Raw genomic sequence first — 21,607 nt, forward strand, 5'->3', positions numbered from 1 at the left:
ACAGGGGGTGGTGTGACCATTTGTCTGCGTCCTCGGGGAACCTAAAGGCAGGGGGTGGTGTGACCATTTGTCTGCGTCCTCGGGGAACCTAAAGGCAGGGGGTGGTGTGACCATTTGTCTGCGTCCTCGGGGGGAAAGGTCCGTTCGGGTTGTTCGCCCGCTTTTTAACCGGGTCATTTGTCTTCCTGCTGTTGAGCGGTCAGAGCTGCTGGTGGGCCCTGCACACGAGTCGTTTATCAGGCGTGTGTCTTGGCGGGGGCCGTTTCTCAGGGTCTCCGTGGGCCGGGAGGAGGGTGTCCACCTTCCCCCGAGCCTGGGCCGCCGCGTGGGTGGGCCGCAGGCGGCGCTGCTCCACTTTCTGGTGGCCTTTAACAGGAATCTTGGTGCAGCGGGCGCCCGCCAAGGTGGAGCCAGGGTTCCGGCTGGCAGGCGAGTTTGGGGGTCGGCGGGAAGAAGCCTTTCCTGGTCGGCTGCCTGGGAAGGAGGGGGCTCTCCCATGGGGCGTGTGCGTGTCACCGGGTGTGTCCCTTCCAGCCTGGGATTCCCCAAGTGGAGTGGTGGCCTTCATCAGGGGTGGAGCTGACTGGGCCGGATGGGCAGGGTGGGCAGGTGGTCGTTCCGCAAGTGGGGGGCTGGCCCACGGTGGCCGCCACCCTGCTCGCCTCCTGACTCCCCTGAGCTGCCCCGTCAGCACCACTGCCTTGCTGGACAGGGTCGCAGGCCACAGGCTTCTGTCTGGTGTACGACAGCCTCTCCCCAGGCCTGCGCCCCCAGCAGGCAGACCCCGGGGGTCCTAACTCACCTGGGATGGGCTTGCTGGCAGGTGAGGCCCACGTCAGGGCGCCATCTAGGGTCTGAGAGCTGCCGCAGGCCTGCCCGAGGAAGGGAGGGGGCTTCCCCGTGAGCCCTGCCCAAGTGTTTGGGCACCTTCGGGCCTCTGTCCACCCCCCAGCTGCCCTGCACCCCCGGGAGCACCTGCCCTGGGCTCGGCCCTGCTCACACCTGCCTTGTGACCCAGGCCAGCCCTGAGCCATCTGGGCCTCGGTCTCCCCACTTGCACGTGAGGGCTTGACCAGCTAGTTTGGGGGTCCCACCGTGTGGCACACACGGTGTTTAAAGGCTGGTCTTCTGAATCACTGGGGGACAGGCCCGTCTTCCTTTGTGGCACCTCCCCAATCACAGGTGGCGCATTTACGTAAAGAAGTAGTGAAAGGAATTGGCTTCTCTCGGGTTCTCCAGGACTGCCTGGCCCCCCACCTGCCGCCCTTCAGCAAGCCCCACCAAGTGGGCTAGCTCCCAGCGGTGCCCTCAGCTGGGAGCCCCTCCGTTCCATGCCCGAGGCCTCACAGCCAGAAGGGGCTGGATTTGAACTCGTATTAGCGGACTCCAGAGGCAGCCCCGCCACCATGACAGAGAGCCCTGACGTGCAGCAGCGCCCGAGGGCAGTGGGTGAGAGGCCCTGACACAGCGGCCCCTCGGCCGTCCCCCTGGCACACGGGGCAGCGTGAGACCCGCCTCGGAGCGCCTGCAGCCTCATGGCTTGTCACAGGGCCCTCACGCCCGGCACGGAGCGTCCTCACAAGGGCTCGGGTCTGAGGGTGGACAGACCCGGAGGAGCTGGTGAGCTGGCGTGCACACCCCCGTCCTGGCTTCTAGGTTCCAGAAGCGTGGGTGAGACCCACCACCCAGGAGGCCCGAGAAACAGCCTCGCCTGGGGGGATGTGCCTGGACTTGGGCAGATGGCCCGTCCGCGTCTGGAGCCTGGGGCAACGGGGGATTGAGTGGGGCGACCCGCCCAGGGCCCACCTGCTAACGGCATCTCCTGTGTCTCCCGCCCACCCTGCAGGCCGCGGGACCCTCGGGCACGAAGATGCAACTGCTGGAGACAGAGTTCTCCCGGACGGTGCAGGAGCTCATCGAGCTGCACCTGCTGCGGCAGGACAGCATCCCCGCCTTCCTCAGCGCCCTCACCCTTGACCTCTTCAGCCGCCAGACCGTGGCCTAGCCTGCGGCCCCGCGCCCCGCGCCGGCCGCGCCCCCAACTTCCGAAGGCGGACGAGGGAGCCGGCGGCAGCCCGCTCAGGCCTGTCCCTTGGGGTCCCAGCCCCACCAGGCCAGCTACCCCATCCACAGGGCCCGGCCTCCTGCCCAGACGGCCGTGAGCGTCAGGGCCTGATGGGGACTCCTGCGTGCCCCCCAGCCACCTGTGCACAGCTCTGGCCGGCAGGGTTAAGAGGCTCAGGGGTGCCCCTCCCCGACCCCTGGGCTCACGGCCACTCTGCAGGGACAGGCCACCACTTCGTCACCCTCCGTCCTGGAGAGCAGGTAGGAGGCAGCGGTGGGGGACCTCAGGGGCAGTGCTCTGGACTGGCTTCCTGTCCCCTCCCCCAGGCGCCCCTACCACACCGTGCTCAAGCCTGGCCGTGACTGGAGCTGGTGGGTGAACCTGGGCTGCCGGCGAAGTTCCCGGCGCTTGTGAAATAAAGGCTCCCCTCAGCCCCCACCCGGCTCACTGTGTGTGTGTCTGAGCCCCTGGGCTGACAGGCTCCCTCCACGCACACAGCTCGGCACCCCTGCTGTCCTGACATCCCCGCCCTGTGTGCCTGTTGCAGGAGCGGCGGTGGGTACCCCTGGAGCCCGGCAGGGTGGGTGGGAGCGGCCTCGGGCGTAGCCTCATCTACGGTGCTGCCCCACGGCAGGTCTCCAGGCCATGGTCAGGGGAGGTGGGTGGGGAGGGCCAGCATGGGGTCCCTCTGCAGAGCCCAGAGCCCTGGGAGGTGTGGCCTGTGCGCCTGGGGCTGCCCCGACCCCCTGCCTTTCACACCCCACCCCCATCACAGTCACTCTGGAGCTTGGTCTGTGAATGGGTGCCCAGACAGACAAGGCCCAGCCAGGCCCAGGGTCACAGCAAGGTCAGCACAGGCCCGGAACCCAGAGCCCCCCGGCTGGTTTGACGGCCAATACGTCCCCACTTCACAGATGAGAAGACTGAGGCTTGGCGTGCAGACTGGCTTCCCAGGGCCAAGGCTGCTCGGAACTGGACTCTGGTTCGGCTGGGGGCGTCCTGCTCTCCTCACCCCCTCAGACGCTCTGGGCGCCCTCGGCGCCATGTCGCAGGGGAGGAGCGAGGCTCCTTGTTTCTTTGTCGTCACGAATCGGGGGGAAGGCAGCGACGCTCGCGCAAATCTCTGCCAAGCCAGGCGGTGGTCCCGGGGGTCCTGCGCTTAATGAAGACCCCCAGTTGGGGGTTTCCCAGCAGATGTCAGAGTGCACCTTCCTTCACCCCTCCTTCCACACTGGAGCGGCCCCCTTCCCGGTGCCGCGGACACACCAGCACAGAGTGAAGTCGCGTCTCGGGCTCTGAGCCCCTCCCTGCGAGGCTGGTGGGGAGGGGCCTCGTCCGTCTCCCTCCCTCTGTCGGGACCCCCAAACCCACAGTGGCGCTTCCCTGCTGCTTTGTGGGAGCAAAGGTCCCACAGATGATGTTGGGCCCCAGCCTGGGAGTGGGGGACCAGGCCCTTGTCTCGACTCTGCCCCCGTCCCCGGCGCCGTGGAGGGCTGGGGCTGGACCCCCGTATGGCAGAGGCTGTGTCCCTGTCACCCCAGGCCTGGCCCCGGCTTGCCTCCCGTGTGAAATCGCTGAATTCAGAGGCCAGTGATAAAAGGCTCAGGTCAGAACTTGACTCAAAATCGTTAGCCCACACAAACGCACTGCGAGGCCCTTGTGTGCGCCCGGCACGCAGACGGCACCTGCTAGAGGGCGGCTCCCAGATGGGGCAGACGTAGCCAGTCCCCGCTCAGGGCAGGCGGGAGCGGCCGGCTGCTGCTGAGATGGCCCGGCTGGTGGGGTCACCCTGGTCAGAAGGCGAGGCCGGAAGCTCGTGATCTCTGCCCAGGGGTCACCACAGGGCCCACGAGGGGGCGCGCGGGCCGGGCAGGTACCCCCGAGCGTGGTGGTCTCGGTTGCAAGGCCAGAACTGAACTCCAGGGTCCCCGGCGGGAGAGGCGCGTGCCGGAGGGTTGGGGGCGGAGGGCTTGCGCTCGTGCCACGGCCCTGACTCCCACTGGCGACGCGTGGCCCCAAGGCCAGGTCGGCCCTCCCCACTGCCCCTCTCATGCCATGGGTCCCTCAGGGCCACACGTCCCTGGCCTCATGTCACCTCCTGAGACTTAATCCCTGCCCGGGTCCTGCAGTAGCGGCGCTGGGCCCCCGCCCAGCACCCGGCCCCGTGTCTGTGGGAGGACAGGGTGGGCGGCCGGCAGCCAAGCCTCCCCAGGCCCAGCCTCCCGTGAGCACCCGGACCTGGTCTCACCCCCTGCCCTGGGCTCCTCACACCTCCTTCCTCGGCAGGGGGGTCCCTGAGGCCGCTTCCAGGTGGAAAGCCCACCCCCGGCCCGGACCACCCACCCAGCCCCAGGCTGACAGCGCTTGCACGGAATTTCAGGATTTCCCTCCCAGAAGAGGGGCAGGAGGCGCCGTCCCCCGACCCCCGGGGCCGCGTCTAGGTGGGATGGGGCGCAGCGGCCCCCTAGCATCCTCCCAGGTCCGCTCAGTCACATGCCGCTGAGTTTGCCAGCTGCCCGCCCCGCCGCCTGTGGGGGGCTCTGGGTGCACTCGGGTGGGGAGCCAGGCCCCGGAAGGTTCTGGCTCTGGCAGAGACCCCACCGCTGCCGGCTCGTCAGTGGGCACCAGCGCTACGTGGTTGTTAAGCCGCTAATGACTAATTTTAAGGGATTAGTGCTACGGCGATAAACCTTAATTGCCAGGATGGAGCGGGATTTGGCGTGCGACAGCCTCCTTCCGGCGTCCCCAAGGCTCCCAGGGAGGACAGCGCCGCCTGCCGGGGCCCCCGTGGGACCCCCGCCTCCCCCAGGGCCCGGCCCGCCTCTGCATCCGGAGGCGCCAGCTCAAGGATGTGAGCTGTTCATCGTCTCTCTCCCCTCCCTGTGCGCCTGGTTCGTGTTCTGGAAATGAGTAAACCTCCGGGCTTTCTTTAGCTCCTCATGACTCAGGTGTGGACCACGACACGCGGTGTCCCCCAGGAGCCGCCTAGAAATGCCGGGACCCACTGGGTCAGAATCTGCACTTGATGTGACCCCACGCGGTTCACAAGCCCCGTTCCCGTTTGCGAGGCTCCCCCACCCACCCGCCCCCGATTGAAACATCCCAGCTTACAAAGCTCCTTCCCATCCCGTGATGATCCCGCAAGTTGCGTCTTGTCCGAGAGGAGGCCGGGGATCGGAAAGGGCAGGACCTGCCTCAGGCCGCAGGCAAGTCCGTCAGGCCCGGACCTCCTGGCCGGGGTCAGCAGCCCTCACGACCCAGCTTCTGGGTCAGACCTGCCTGTTTTCCTCGTGGTTCAATGTCGTCAGGATGCCAGGACCAAGGAAGGGGCCGGGCCTCTGTCCCCAGGCAGCCTCAGAGGGGTGACTTAGAGGTCCAGGGCGTGGAGTCTAGGGCAGGACAGGAAAGGGTGTGTGCTGTGTGTGCGTGCAGGGCTGTGTCACGTGTGTGTACATACGTGTGCGCACAGTGAGGAGCGGTGGCTTTACCAAACTGCTTAAATTCCTGCTTCGGCCAAGAGAGGGGCAGGGCCTTGCCCACAGTCATACAGCACAGGGGGCAACGATGGCGCGCGTTCTGGTGCCTGTCTCGTTGTGGTTTCCATTTTCTTCTCATTCGTCTCTGTTTCTTCAGCTGCACAATTTTGATGCATTTTCAGTGTAAAAGGAAAAACCCTCAGCAGCAGAAATGTCAAGTGAAGGAAGAGCCCCCTTGGCCCTGCCCCAGCTCGTCCTGTGTGATGGCCATGTGCACCTGACACACGGGCAGACAGCGCAGGGTTTGGGCTCACTGGGCTCCTGTGTGGTTTGAAAATAACTGGCTTGTTCTGCAGCTTGGCTTTTTTCCTCACTTAACAGTTGTCTTGGAAATTTTCCACAAAAGTATCTACTGATGTATTTCATTGGGGTTTTGTTATTTCCAAAACACGTAAGTTTTATTGAAAACAATAACCTACAGAAACACCAGATTCTCAGTTTAAAGTAAAATTGACAGCATCTCTCAGAACTTTCATACTTCCGAACCATTTTGGTTATTACTTTAAAAACAAAACCAAAACAAAAACTCATTTCCAGGTGCAAATTAACAAGTCTTGCCTGCAAACCTTTCTCTTGTGGTTCTGTCCCCGCCCTCCTCGTGGCTCCAGATTTTCCAGAGTGAGCAGAAGGTTTGGGGTGATTTCCAGTCGGTTAATATTTCTGGGAACTGGACTCCATGGCGAGCCTCAGACACACCAGCCCTTGTCTACCCACCACGGGGACCTTCTCCCCAGAACCCCGCCGCCTCGTCCTCCCTTGTGGGCAGAGCTGTGTCCCCAGATTCATGTGAATTCCTGTGCCTCAGAGGTGATTAAGTTAAAATGAGGCCGTTAGGCTGGTCCCTAATCCCATAGGACTGGTGTCCTTGTAAGAGGAGGAGGTTGGGACACAGACACGGGGCCGACCGTGTGAGGACGCAGGGAGGAGACTGCCGTCTGCAGGCCCAGGAGGGAGGCCTCGGGAGGAGCCTGGATCTCGGATTCCAGCCTCCGGACCCTGAGAAAGTCACTGTCTGTTGTTTAAGCCGCCCTGGCTGTGGTTGCTCGTTATGGGGGCCGGGGGGAGGGGGGAGGCCCAAGCTGACGCACACCTGGGCCTGCTTGTCCTTCCACCTGGCATTTCTTTATGCATATTTTGCTTATAATATATCTGAGTTACATAGAGTATACATAAAATACACATTTTCCATCAGCTTTAGCGTCTTCTGTAGAACTGCCCTGATGACAGAAGTAGCATGCAAGTCGCATACGTAATTTGAAATATTTTAGCAGCCACGTTTAAGAAGCGGGTGAAATTAACTTTAATGAATATATTTAACCTAATACATCCAGCACTTTATTTTAACATGTAATCCATGTAAAAATTAGTTTTGCAATATATACAAATATTGAATCATCGTGCTGTATACCTGAAACTAATACGTCAATTATATCTTAACTTTTAAAAAACTAAGTTCTCTAAATTACATGTATATAAATTAGCGAGACATTCATTTACCGTCTCTCAGCGCTGAGCCTTGGAAACCCAGCATCTTGTTGTGTGCCTGCTGCCCATCTGGGTCTAGACCAGCCACATTTCAGGCGCTCAGTGGCGAGTGCGCACAGGCCACCGTATGGGACTGGACAGCCCTCGAGCGCCAGCACCACGGACGGGGGCCGAGGGTCCTGGGCCGGCTCGCGGTTGCTTGAGTATTGCTGGGAAGCCATCGTGCGTGTTAAATGTGCCGCCAGACTGTCTCCCTGCTTGACTGACGGAGAAGTGTCTGTCCTAGCAGGTCACCCGGGAGTTCGTGGAGGTGCTGGCAGAGCCGGGAAGTGCGGACGGAGGGGACACATGGGCCCGGGCTCCCTCCTGGGCTCCCTGCCCGGGGCCCCCACCTCCTTAGTGAGTCGGAGGGCCCAGGCTGCCCAGGCAGCCCACACGCAACGACCTGCGAGGGGCTCCTGGGGGCGTCTCCTCCCCTACCTGAGCCTCAGTCTCCGCATCTGGGAAAGGGCCTGACAGCAGGGCTGGCTGTGGGCCCCTGGGAGCCACCCCCAGGCCCTGCCCAGGGCCCCTCTGCCTGAGCCTGTGGGCTCTGCGTGTGGCCTCTGTAATGTGACACTATAATTAGCTCAATTAGCAACAGCCTTCATGCCGTTTTTTTCTTTTTTTTCAAACTTAAAATGGAAATTAAATTTTGCACCAGGTTTACAGGCTGTTAACGGAATTCACTTAATCAAATCCCAACACCTAGTCCTTGAAAATGAGAATTTAAAAAGGTCTGCATTTGCATATTCATGTTTTTAATAGGGTTCAGAAGGTATATTTGCAACTGATGAAAAGGATTAATTAAATCTAATTTGCATTGGTGGAGCATCTTAACCCCTTCTGAGCTGGCCAGAGGCTGGGATGGCCCAGACGGCCAGAGCGGCCAAACCCAGCCCGGACAGGTGGCCAGCGACACGCTGGCTCCTGAGCTGCTTCCTGCTGGCCACGTGTCCCTGAGACCCCACGGTCCGTGCAGCAGTCGAGCCAGGCCTGGGCCCACAGCAGCTCCTGCAGCGACCATGCTGGGGCCAGCATGTGGTTTTTACTTAGAAAAAGGCATGTCTGGGGATTTTCTTTTTCTTGTAACGTTCATGCCGTCATTGTAAAGTGTTTGGAAAATGTGGGAAAGTCTCAGGAAGAAAATGAAAAGTCATTTATTACCCATCACCCAGAGATGATCGCTGCACATGCTGGACGCCTGTCTTTTGGGCTCGCCCCCAAGAGCGTGTGTGTACGTGTGTGTGCGGTGTGTTGCGTGTGTCAGTGCTTGTGCACGACTGCCTCCTCACCAGGGCCAGCAGTTCGCACACACGTGTCTTGGAGCCAGCATCCCCATGTGCCGTTTAGTGGTATTTCTGTTTCCGCCAAGGACCCCAGTCTCTCTGTGACCTCACGTCTCCCGCACAGGACCGGCGGGTGCCAGAGACAAGCAGGAGCCCGGCCCCGCGGGCAGCAGTGGGTGTTGTCAGCGACCCCTCGGCAGGGGAGCCGTTAGTCACTGGGTGACTCCATTCCCCGTGGGTCTCACAGGTCCACGCGGGTGATTGCAGCGCGATGGGTCCTGGACCAGGAGGACGCGGCTGCCCGCGGGAGGAGTGCGCCTGAGAGAATCCAGGCCTGCGGGGAGGTTGTCGGAGGGTGCGTCCCTCTCTTTTGTCCGCAGCGACCGCGGGAAGGACTCGGGACGCGTTGAGAGTAACAGATGAGGAAGGACCACGTGCAGAGCCATGGAATTGCCTTGGCACCAGCTTCCGTGTAAGCAAGCTGTAAGGTTTTTCTTTCTTTCTCGTCGGGGCACATGTCACCTTTCAGCCCAGTTCTGCACATGTGGACAAAGGCGGACGATCGTGTGCTTCACCACCACGTCTCCCCCGGCTCCCAAATCCCCCCCCCCCCCCTTTTTTTTTTTTTTTTTGTGGTACGCGGGCCTCTCACTGCTGTGGCCTCTCCCGTTGCGGATCACAGGCTCCGGACGCACAGGCTCAGCGGCCATGGCTCACGGACCCAGCCGCTCTGCGGCATGTGGGATCCTCCCGGACCGGGACACGAACCCGTGCCCCCTGCATCGGCAGGCGGACTCTCAACCACTGCGCCACCAGGGAAGCCCAAGTCCCCCCTTTTTAAGTCCTTATGATAATTTGTGTGCTGTCCTAGCTGCTAAAACAAAATACCACAGACGGAGAGGCGCAAACGACAAACATTTCTTTCTCTCAGATCTGGTGCCAGCAGGCGTGGTTTCCAGCGAGGGCTGCCCAGCTCCTGGGTCCTCATCCGGCAGAGAGAGCTCTGGTGTCCCTTCCCCTTCTCACGAGGCCACCGTCCTGTTGGACCAGGCGCCACCCTCGTGACCTGTTTCACCTTAACCACCCCTAAAGGCCAAGTCTCCAAAGACAGTCATGGGGTGGGACGGAGGACGAGGACTTCAGCGTATGGGGGTGTCCTTCAGCCACGGCAGTAGGTCTTGCCTAATTATAAAGGCGTTTGAAGCAATTTAAGCAAATCTGATATATTTAGCTTGTGGTTTTAATTAAACGTTTGGAAGCATTTTTGTAATCAATATCTAAGTCTCTGCGAAGTTTTACTGGTTGAGTTTTTAGTTGGCATTCATGAAGTGAGCGAGCGTTTAAGCATTAGGGAAATGTGCTCTAGAGACGCGTAAGATTAGTGAATGCATCGCTGGATGACGCACGCAGCAGGGCAGTGAGATTCCGCTCCACACGTCGAGCCCTCGGAGACAGGAGGTGCCCAGCCAGACGGAGGGGGCCCGGGTTCACCCGACAGCGTGTCTGCCAGGGCCTCGGCCCAGATGTCAGGGAGGAGAGAAGGTTCTCACCCCAAGGGCGGAGGGAGGCGATGCCGACGCCCAAACAGGCCCCTCGATGGGTGACTCTCCGAGCTTGCCCACCACCACCCTCTCCTCCTCGGCCCAGCAAGGGGCTCCCGGGGGCACCTTTCTAGATTCACAACTCCCGTTCCGGGAAAAACTCCAGGTCACGGGCAGCTCGCCATTCAAAGGGGAGCAGGATGGGTGGAGAAGGGGCAGACGAGGGAGGGGTTTCAGGACCTGAAAGGGCAGGAGCAAAGCAGAGGCCGTGGGGCATCAGGTCAGAGACCCAGAGCGGGCAGCCGGCGCCCCGACAAGGCTGGTGAGGGGCCACACAGTGCTGGGTGTGACCGAGGAGAGGACGGAGCGTGGGCAGTGCCCCCGGGGGGAGAGGGCACGTCCCCAACTAAAGGAGACGGAGTTTCCAAAGGGCCAGCTCCCGGGAAGAACCCAAGCCCACAACCGGGAAGTGGACCCTGCGGGGGAAAACGTGATGCCGGGGGACGGCGGACCAAACCCAGCTTTTGATGGAAGGATGGTTCTGAGCTAGGATTTGACATTCAAGGAAGTTGCATTTCGTGGGTTAAAGCAAAGCAAACACACCCACAGGTACCGGGCGCTCAGAAAGCATGCCCACCTGTAGAGTCCTTCTCAGAGGCCTGTCCCAGTGGACCTAACAGTGGGGCAAAGCTTGAGCGTCCGGGGGGAAGGGTCTTTGGCGGTAAGCACCCAGGTCGGCTTAATTAGAACCACGTCTGTTTCTGTTAAGTCTGTTAAGCCGAATGAAACATTAATCGTTAACTCCTCGAAAGCGCACGCACCAGGCGTGAGTTGTTCATGATGCTTGGGCATGGGAAAGGTTCCACTTCTGTTTGTAATTAACTTAGCCACGTAGCACGTGACACAGTCCAGGGAAAAGGTCACGGGTGTGAGCGCCTCGGGGACCCCGCCCCTCCCCCATATCGTCATAGTGCTGCTGGGAAGCGCCCCGGCCCTGCTCCCCTGCACCCCGAGTTCCGAGCTCATGAATCCGCTCACTGTGTCCTCAGCTGTCACACACGTCACGCTACACGACGTGTGGTTTAGTGTTGCTTGCTTTCGTGCTTACTCTGTAATCAATGCAGCTCTTCCCCACTCAGCGCAGTGTTTCTAAGTTCATCTGCGTTGTCTGGGTAAAATTCCATCGCATAAATATACCCCAAAAATGTATTTTTCCACTCACCCGTCATACAGACGTCTGCGTCGTTCCCAGCGTTTTGCCTCGAAAAGCAACATGCTGTGAACATCACGGCGCGTCTCCTTGGGCTCAGGAGCAAACGTTTCTTTAGAATTTAACGAGACGTGGAGCTGCAGGACTGTGGCGTCTGGAAACTCTCAGCGTTACAGGACGAAGCCTAATTATTTTCCAAAGTGCCTGGAGCCGTTGGCGTTTCCACCAGCAGGAAACCCGCGTCCCCGGCGATGCTCGCTCGGGCCCAGCCAATCCGTGGGTGCAGTGTAGCGACTCTGGGGTCTTCACGTGCATCTCCTCCGGTTACCAAAGGAGTGAGCATCTTTGCACGTGTGTGTTTGTGAGAAGCTTGTTTGCATCTTTTAACCATTTTGCTGTGGGTTGTGGGTCTTTTTCTTCCTGATTTTTACACTCTGATACTATCCCTTTGCTGGTTTATGTGTGGAATCATCTCCTCCCACTTTGTGACCTGCTTTTACACCCTCTCTGTGTTATTTTTTGATAAACAAGTTCTCAGTGTCAACACATTTTTCAATCTCTTCGACGCCCAGCACGTGTGTCTTGTTTATTAAGTAGCCTTCCCTCCACGGTGAGGTCGTAAAGATAACCCCACATTGTCTTCCACAAGTGATTTTTATTTACGGCGTGAGGCAGAAATCCAATTTCACTTTTTCCACATGAATAACTAATTGTCTGAGTCGCATTTGTTAGATGGTCTCCTCTCTCCCGAGCGGTCTTCCCCAGCCTGCGCTGTCATAAATCAGGTTCCGTGAACCAGTAGGTCTGCTTCTGGGCTTTTACTCTTTTCCTTGGTCACTAAGTCTATCCCAGGATTAACGCCAAACTATCTTAATTACTGAACTGCTAACACTGCAAGGACAGGGCCTGGAAGGGGCCGTGAGGGGGCTTCTACGTTCTTGCAATGATCTTTGCTGTTTTCTAAAAGAATACTTCTAATGTCTCACGGTCATAGGTTGTAGGTGGATTACAGGTGGAAACTTTCTTCAGGGTAAGAAAGTTCCAGTGTGTCCCTGTTTCCCTAAGAGTTTTTGTAATGTGCGTTTTTATTGAAGCATAACAAATATGAATAAATATGCACAAATCGTAAGGCACAGCTCTGAATTTTCTCGTTTTCTGGCACCCAACACGCAACGTTCCCAGGACATCAGAAACCATCACGTGCTCCCTTCCAGTATGACCTGCCGCCTGCCGCCCGAAGGTGACCTTCACACCTGGAGCAGGTTTACCCGTTGCTGAACTTGACAGAAGTGAAATCAGACAGTAGGTGTTCTTCTGTGACTGACTTGTGACAGATCGGACCACGCTGCTGCCAGTGGTTTTTTCCCCAGCTTTTTATTATGGAAAATCATTTAGCGGAGCACCGCCTCGATTCTGCCATTAATATTTTACTACACTTGGTCTAGTACATCTCTATCCATCTATCATTCCATCCATCCTTATTTCTTAACGCATTTCAGAGTAAATGACAGACATCAGTACCCTTCTCAATAGACAGTTCAGCCTCTGTAAGATTAACTAGAGTTCACTCTGTTTACAGTTTCTTTCTTTTGAAGTCCAATTCACCAATGAAACGTAAAACCCTGCAGTGACAAATGCACACACGTGTGAAACCCAAACCCCCAGCAGCACACAGCACATCGGCATCGTTCCAGAAAGTTCCCTCGTTCCCCTTCCAGGTCAGCCTTCAGCTCGTCCCCCGAGAGGCAGCCGTTCTCTGGTTCCACCCAGCTTTGTGGAGGTACACTTGACGCCCCCAGGTCGAGGGCACCCAGACTCGGCTTTGGTCGAGCTCGCAGCGCCCCCGTGGAAGGCACGGGCTCTGGCTATTCCACGTGCCGCCGACACTGGGCGTCCCACCTCCTTTCACGCTTCCACCCTGACGAGCGCTGTCTGACCGTGGTTCCCATGTGTGTTTTGCCGGTAAGCGATGCGGCCGACGCCTCTCGGGTGTGTGTTGGCCCTTCGCGCGTTGTGCTCTTTTATTCCTTTGTATCTCTTTAAATCTTTTGCCCGCTTCTCCCCGGCGTCAGCTGGCTCTGTTGGCACCACGCGGGTTAGCCTCAGGTTAACTAGTTTCCCCTGCGCTAGAGCCTTGTTAAGGACTGGATGGCTCCCTTCCCTCCCCCTGCAGGAAGCAGGAGGGGCTCTTAGCAGACATTCACTCTGAGAAGCTGGCGGGGCTCGTGGAGGTCAAGCTCACACAAGCGTGGGGACCCTGGACGGGGTCCCCTGGAGTCACCACCGCACAGAAGGGTCCACGTGCGTCCCCAGCACTGTCAGTTACGGCACAGGCCTCCCTGCCCGGTGCTGGCGTCCTGGAGCTTTCTCTCCGGTAAGTCGTTGATTCTCTGTGTGGGTGGGCCGCCCGTCTCCAGCTCGGGGTCAGCGTCTGTCCTGTGGCCTCCCCCCGCTAGGACGGGTCTAAGAAGAGGTGTCGGTTTCAGGTTGTTCAGCCTTTTACCTGTCGTAGGACGGAGTGACGACTCCAAGCTCCTTCCGGGCAGGACCAGAAATCGAGAGTTATCTTTCTGCTTGTTTTTGAATCGGGTTGCTTTCCTTTTTCTTGTTTGTGGGATATTCTGGGTATAAATTCTTTGTCAGACATATGCGTTACAAATAACGTCTCCCAGGTTGTGGGCTTGCCTATTTATTTTCTTAATGATGTCTCCTGACGAACAAAAGTTTGCAGTTTTAATTATCTCATTTATCACTTTTTAATGGTTAGTGCCTTACACATTTAAGACAGCCTTGTCTAGCCCAAGGGTATGAGGATATTCTGTGTTCTAGAAACTTTATGGTTGAACTTTTATGTTTAGATATACGAGCCACCTCAAATTAGTTTCACGTATTGTGTGAGGGCAAGGCTCATTTCTTCTTATGAATATCCAGTTACTCTAGAACCCTTGACTGAAAAGTGCATCCTTCCCTTCTGAATTATAGTTGTTCCTGTGTCGTAAGTCAGGGGCTGTGTATATGCTGGTCTGTTTCTAGGCTCCACGTTCTGTTCCGTTGATCACTAATCCCACACTCTCTGAATGACTGTAGCGTTCTATTAAGCCTGGAAATAAGGTATCTAGTGAATTTTGCTAAATTTGGTATTAATTCTAATAGTTGGTAGAGTATCTTGGATTTGCTCTGCTCACAATCACGTGACAGTTCACTTCATCAAATCTGATTTCTACCATTTTTTTCTATCCCTTGCCTCACTGCGTTAGCCAGGATCTACTACACCGTGTTATGTAGAAATGCTGGTTGTGGGTGATCTTACTTTGTTTACAAAGGGGGCAACGGTTTACCGTTGATATGATGTTACCTGGAAGTTACTTTGGTACCGTTTGACTTAAGAAACTAGCATACTGTGCTGCTCATAATTTTCGGAGCCTTTATTGTGAAAAGCATATGCTTTTTCTGTGTCTACTGAGGTAACCGCATGGCTTTTCTCCTCTCCTCTGTTGATACAGTAAGCTACGTTGATTTTTTAAAGTGTTGAACCGACCTTTGATTCCTGGGATAAACCCCACTTGGTCATGGTATACTATCCTTGCTGCGTTCAGTTTGCTAGTTTTTTTAAAGAGGATTTTCGGGTTACGTTAATGAGGCATATTCTAAAGTTTTCTTGGAGCGTCTTTGTCTGGTTTTCTTATCAGAGCAATGACGGCCTCGTAAAATGGGTGTGAAGTGGTTCCTCCTCCTTCCGTTTCTGAAAGCGTGTAGACTTGGGTTATTTCTCCCTTGAATATTTGGTGGAATTCACCAGGGGAAGCCATCGAGGTTTGGACTCTTACTTCTGCTCTGTTTTTAAGTATGAATTTCATTTCTTTAGTAGATATGGAACTCTCCAGTTTATTTTCCCCTTGAGTGAGCCTTGGTGGTTTGTATCTTTCAAGGAATGGGGTCTTCTAGGTTACAGAGTTTGAGGACAGAGTTGTGCTCCTCCCCTCAGGAGTCTGGGGGCCGTAGCGATGTCCCTTTTCTCGTCTGTGATTTCGGCAATTGATTATTTCTCCTCTTCCTCTTCCTCCTTTGGCTAAAGATTCGTCAATTTTATTGACCTTTTCAAAGAACCAGGTTTGGGTTTCATTGATTTTTCTCTGCTGGTTTTCGCTTTTCACTTTCACTCAGTTTGGCTTTTTTTTTTTTTTAATATTTCCTTCCTGCTGCTTTGCTTTGGGGTTAATTTGCTCTTATTTTCCAAGTTTTGATGTGGATGCAATCAGACAGAAACCACACTGTGATTTAAGCAGGGGGAGTTCAATATAAAGGAAGTAAAGCCTTATCGGCTAGTGCAGGGGAGACTATAAAAATGGAAAGAGAACTCTAGGGGTCCCTAGGGCTCAGGAGAGCAGGACAGACCTGGGGCGCGGGGGGCAGGTGGTCAGACCTCCCTGAGCAAGGTGGGGTTCTCCACTGGGTGGCAGAGAGGTTTGCTGGTTTTCTGGGCAAGAGCTGGTCCACGCCCCTGGGAAAGCAGGGCTGAAGCTAGGCAGGCCTGGGACGCACGGCCTCTGCACGGGGAGGGTGTGGGGAAGTCAGGGACGTGCAGCAGGGAGTGGGGGGAGCAGAGTCCAGGCGGCCGCGCAGGCTCCGGGGAAACGGGGAGCAGCCTTGCGCCCTTCTGCGTCCGACTTTCCCCACCGACCGCCCGGCAGCCTCAGCCACCCTGCCTGCGTCACGGGCTGGACCCTCTTAAGGCAGAAAGCTGGGGACTCAGGACGCTCAAGGGGGCAGAAAGAAAAGAGAAAATCTGAGCACTGTGATGACTACGATTTACTGAGCAGGCAAATAAGTTCTATCACTTTTATTCAGGCAGAGAATATGCCTCTTTTTTTTCTTTTATACATTTATTTATGTATTTATTTTTGGCTGCATTGGATCTTCGTTGCTGCACGGGGGCTTTCTCTAGTTGCGGCGAGCGGGGGCCACTCTTCATTGCAGGGCGCGGGCTTCTCATTGCGGTGGCTTCTCTTGTTGCGGAGCACGGGCTCTAGAGCACAGGCTCAGTAGCTGTGGCGTCCAGGCTTAGCTGCTCCGCGGCATGTGGGATCTTCCCGGACCAGGGCTCAAACCCATGTCCCCTGCATTGGCAGGCGGATTCCTAACCACTGCGCCACCAGGGAAGTCCCGAGAATATACCTCTTGAGTCCTATGTAACATTTAGAAAGATTGACAATCTATTGAAACACAACAAAAAATATCAATATTTATATTTGGATTATATTCTCAAACTGCAGTGTGATATAACTTCTCATTAATAAGCATTTTATAATTAGACTTGAAATAGTCTCGTAAGTAAGTCTTGAGTCAAAGAGGAAATAAAAATACCGCACTTAAATTGTATAATGATGAGGGGAATGTCATATGTTTGATTATGGGATTCAGCTAAGACTTTGAGGAAAAAAACTTCAGGATTAAATGTTTCCATTAGTGAACAAAAAATAATAAAAGCCAAGAATTTAGGAAGACATGAAAACACAGCTAAAGGGAAAACGGGAAGAAGGAATAAATGAAAAGCAATTTATATTTTTTAAAAAACTGATTATTAGTGACTTGTGTAAACCCTAAAGCTGATTCTTGGAAACCGTATTAACACGTGAAGGCAGGTATAGTGTGTGGTTTAATAGGGCATCCAGGTGGTTCTGATCGTGCCGAAGTTTGTCAATCACTGTGATAGTAAATCACTGTGATGGTGTCTTTTAAGGTAGATGCCCTCCAGGCGTGGTCCATGCAGTAGCAGCAGCATTGGCGTCGCCTAAGATCTTGTCGGGAATGCAGGGTCCCTCCGCGCCCCCCCCCCCCCCCCCCCCCGCCCCGCAGATGCTCTGAGTCAGAGGCTCTGGAGGCGGCACCCAAGACTCTCCTTTAACAGGCTCCCCAGGAGATTCTGATTGAGATCCTGAGATTACTCCCCGCAAAGTACAGTAAGAAGCCAGGGCAAACCTGCAAATAGGGAGGGGAATTCTGGAAGCCTGCAGACAACACAGGAGCCTGTGTCTGAGAGGCTGCAGGTTCCCTGGGGCCGAACATGGCTCTGATACAGGTATTCTGTGCCCAGAGGGACAGGGCACCATGCCCAGGACACAGAGGGAAGTGGATCAGAGACCCCAGCCTAAGGCCAGCACACAGCAAGGGCTACACCCTCCACGAGCCTCAGCCAGGGAGGAAATCGTCTCAGCCTTGGTCCTGGGAAAGTCGGGGTTTTTTTTTAAATCCCCCGGGAATCTGTGGCACTGGCCAGCCACGCTGTGGGTTTGGAACATGAATGTTATACCCTGCATGTTCCCTAAGTGGCAAAGTAACGATTACCATTTGAAGTGCACCTGTAGTGCCCCAGGCATCTGCCTGAAGCCAACACAAATCTTCTCCGAAGGAACACACCCCAAGCCAGGCCTCATAGAATTTCCATGGTCAAGGTCAAACATATATTTATTTATATATTTATATAAAATACAAATATGGTTCTGTAAAATCACAAAACATACAAGAAAGAGATCACCCCAAATAACAAACAGAACTAGGTCCGTAAAGACTCAGCAAAAGCAGGAGATAAAAGAGACGTGTTTAGTATGTTTAAAGACACAAAATAGGAACATGAAGACATAATAAAGAATATAAAAATTAAGAAAACTATAAAATAGAACAAATATAATCATGAAAAACATTTTAGTCATTGGAAAGATTAAACAGATCAACACAGCTGAACAGAGAATTAGAAAATGATGAACTAAAAGTAGACCCAAAGAGCAACACACTGAGTGCAGAGCAGTGGAAGGGCTGAACGTAGGGGAACACAGCTTGGGAGAGAATCAGGGCGCTGGAAGGTGAGTCGGGGAAGCCCCAGGGATGTCGCACAGAGAAAGGGGTGAACAAACAGCTCAGGAGGCGCGGACGGTCAAGTGAGAAGCTCAGTCTGTCTAACTGTTGCTGCTAAAAGAAACACTGGGGAGAATGGGGAAGAGATGGCTGAGAACTTCCCAGAACTGATAGAAGATACCAATTCCAGAGCAGGGAAGCACAAGTGAACCCAGTGCAGGGCAAGGAGAAATCCACTCCTAGGTCCATCACAGTGAAACTGCAGTAAACACCAAGACAGACCTTAAAAGAAGGCCACCTACACACTCCAGTGAACAGACTGAAGTCTGACTTCCTAACAGAAAATAAAGGAGGAACAAAGAAAAGGAAAAGGAAAACCAGCTTCCAAGTTTACAGGGAAAATAACTGTTGTAGAAAAGGTGTGTAACGGTGTATCCAACAAAATTATCTTTCAAAATTGAGGAAGAAGAATGGTTCCAAGAGGAGGTAGGTATGAGGTGCAGGAGGAACGTTAAGAAAATTGTGGATCTATAGATGCCTCTATAATCAAATACAGATACATCTAAGTTATAGATGTAGAGGCACAGCTAAACCAACCATGATGACACTGTCTGCTTTGTAGAGTTAAAAAACTAAAACGACCTGACAGAGAGACAGCATGTGAGCTGGTGGGGCAGTGATTCCAGTCAAAGCAGTCGGGTTCTCAGATAGCTTCTGGAGAAGGGTAAAAACGTTGATTAATTTTCTGTGTTGCTAAATTAGGTGTGCATTTTCGAGAATAACCACCGAAAGAATACATATTAATAGGCAAACCAGTAGAGTTTTTTAGAAAAGGAGAGACAGGGAAACCTCTTAATTCAAAGAATGAAAAGAAAAGAAAAAACTACAGAAAAGAGTGACAAAAAGAAAGCATGGAATGAAATAAAATGGAACAAATCAGAATATTCACGATAAATGTAATCTTCCAATTAGAAGACCTTTTGGACTAGACACACACACACACAATCTAGTTATAGACTGTTGAAAAGAGACACACCTAAGCGGGGGTGGGGGAGGGACGGACTGGGAGTTTGGGGTTAGCAGATGTGCACTATTGTGTAGAGAACGGACCAACAACAAGGTCCTACTGTAGAGCACAGGGAACTATATTCAATATCCTGTGATAGACCATCATGGAAAAGAGTATGGGAAAATGCATATATATGTATAACTGAAAAACTTTGTTGTACAGCAGGAATCAACAACATTGTAAATCAACTATACTTCAATAAAAATAAATAAAAGATACACCTAAAACTTTACTGCAAAGGTAGGTTGAAATTAAAAGGAAGGAAATGAAGATTCTAATAAAAATGCAGAAAGCATTACCAGGGATAGAGAGTCAGTGTATAACAACAGAGGTTCCATGGAACAGAAGTGTAACCGGACGAGGCGAGTACCGAACCCGAGCTCGGCTGCTTGCTGCTTGAGAGGCCGAAGCTCGAGAGACACACGTTGGTGGAAAAGACACACGTTGGTTGCTTTATTTGGGAGGCCAGCAGCCTGGGACGTCGGTGGGTGGCTTCCGAGAGCATCTCCCAGCTGCGGGGTGGGGGAGGGGCCTCAGGGCACACGAGCAGCTCGCGCAGGATTCTCCGATTGCTTGGCATCCAGGTGAAGTTTCGAGAGTCGCCCATCTTCTGGTTTCAAGTGGTCTGGGGTCTCCATGCTTGTGGTCGGCAGTTTTCACGTGGTGGGGTCTGCTTTCTGTAAAAACAACTTAGGGGGGCTTCCTGGGGGCGCAGCGGTTAGGAGCCCGCCTGCCAGTGCAGGGGACACGGGCTCGCGCCCTGGCCGGGGAAGATCCCATGTGATGCGGGGCAACTAAGCCCACGAGCCACAGCTACTGAGCCTGCGCTCTAGAGCCCAAGAACCACAACTACTGAGCCCGCGTGCCACAAGTACTGAAGCCCGCGCGCCCCTAGAGCCCGTGCTCCGCAACAAGAGAAGCCACCGCAATGAGAAGCCCCCGCACCGCAGCGAAGACCCAACGCAGCCATAAGTAAATAAATAACTTTATATAAAAAATGAAATAGAAGCACCTTAGGGACGCAGGTCAGCCCTTTATCTGTACCTTTCAGGGAACTGGGAGCTCAGTGACCCTATGTCACTGGTTTATAGTCTAGACTGTTGCCGGTTTCCCGGCCCAGCAGCTAGTCTTTGTTTTTACATCTTCATGTTTCCTAATCATTACCTGTCGGGCCAGCCTTTTGAGACTCAGGGAGGCCTGGGAGAGGAAAGCTTTTCTACAAACAAGAGGCAGGCAGAGGACATGGTTGGGGGTCTCTCCCGGGAAGGCTGCATAGGGTCCTACTTGGTTTCAATCGCCCCTTCTTTTCTGATAACTCCTCAGGCCTGAGGGGAACAGGTACACAACAAGAAAGGGAGTAGTTTTGGAATGGAGAGCTTAATCAGAAACTCAGCAGAGGAGCTCAGCTTCAGGGGACTCGGTGTTAGAAGAACACAGTAGTTCTGAACTTGACTATACCTATTAGCATGACTTGTATTTTAGAAAGAAGACAAGTTATAGAACGACAAGAGGTAATTGACAAACCCACCAGCACGTTGTTGGGAGATTTTCATATGCCTCTCAGTAACGGACAGGACAAGCAGATAAAAGTCAGTAAGGATTTAGAACGTTGGAACAACAAAAGTAACAAATTTGACCTACAAGATTTTGATAGAACTCTTCATGCAATAATTGGAGAATATACTTTCTTTTTAAGTGCACACGGAACATTATAAAATTGACTGTGTTAGGTCATAAATCGAATCTCAGCAGACAGGACTGAAGCACAGAAGGAACGTTCTCTGATCGTAGCAGAAGCAGAGGGGAAATCAAAGCAGGGAAACTCTCATCCCTGAAAATCTTCATCTGGAAATTTAAAAACATAGTTCTAATTACTCATGGCTAAAAAACAGTCTCATAATGGAAATTTAAAAATACTTAGGGCTAAATAATAACAAAAATTATCAAAAGACAATAATAAATTTAATACTGTCTCTAATACTCTAATGTGGTACTTAAAGGGTGATTTATAATCATAAGTGCACATATTGGAAGAAAAAAACCCTAAAAATCAGTGAATTAAGTATCTAAAAGTTAGCAAGCAATGTGAATTCCCTGGTGGTACAGTGGTTAGGACTCTGCGCTTTCACTGCCCCAGGCCGCCGCGTTCAGTCGCTGGTTGGGGAACTAAGATCCCGCAAGTTGCGTGGCCAGAAAAAAAAAAGTTCCAAAGAGAATGGAAGAGAAATTTAAGAAAAAAATAAAAATTTAGTAAACTAGAAAATAAAGATGGAAAGGGGAGAAATGATAAAGATAAAGTTGTTTTTTTTAAAGACTAAATACAGCTGATAACGGTGTGCAAAACTGATCAACTTTTAAGAAGATGGAAAACGCCAATAAAGCTATTAGGACTGGGAAAGGGATGTCACTGCAGGTGACAGGAAAGATTTAAAAGTTAATAGGGGAATATTAGGAACATCTTTTTGCCAATAAATTTTAAAATATAGATGAAACAGACAAGTTTCCAGGAAAATACAAATTA

General features: G+C 53.6%; 1 protein-coding gene across 9 annotated transcripts in view; it reads left to right on the forward strand.

The window, feature by feature from the left end:
- The window catches only part of MAD1L1 (mitotic arrest deficient 1 like 1), a 323,294-nt gene extending 320,798 nt beyond the window's left edge, over positions 1 to 2,496 (forward strand). For all 9 annotated transcript variants that reach the window (XM_029219334.1, XM_029219333.1, XM_029219335.1 and 6 more), the window contains one exon: positions 1,847 to 2,496. In XM_029219334.1, coding sequence (XP_029075167.1) covers positions 1,847 to 2,005 — 159 coding nt within the window. In that variant the 3' untranslated portion in view covers positions 2,006 to 2,496. The remainder of the gene's footprint in view (positions 1 to 1,846) is intronic.
- Positions 2,497 to 21,607: the final 19,111 nt, after the last annotated feature.

The sequence above is a fragment of the Monodon monoceros genome, unplaced genomic scaffold (assembly GCF_005190385.1).
Source record: "Monodon monoceros isolate NGI ecotype Baffin Bay Population unplaced genomic scaffold, NGI_Narwhal_1 Super_Scaffold_13, whole genome shotgun sequence".
Classification (NCBI taxonomy): domain Eukaryota; kingdom Metazoa; phylum Chordata; class Mammalia; order Artiodactyla; family Monodontidae; genus Monodon; species Monodon monoceros.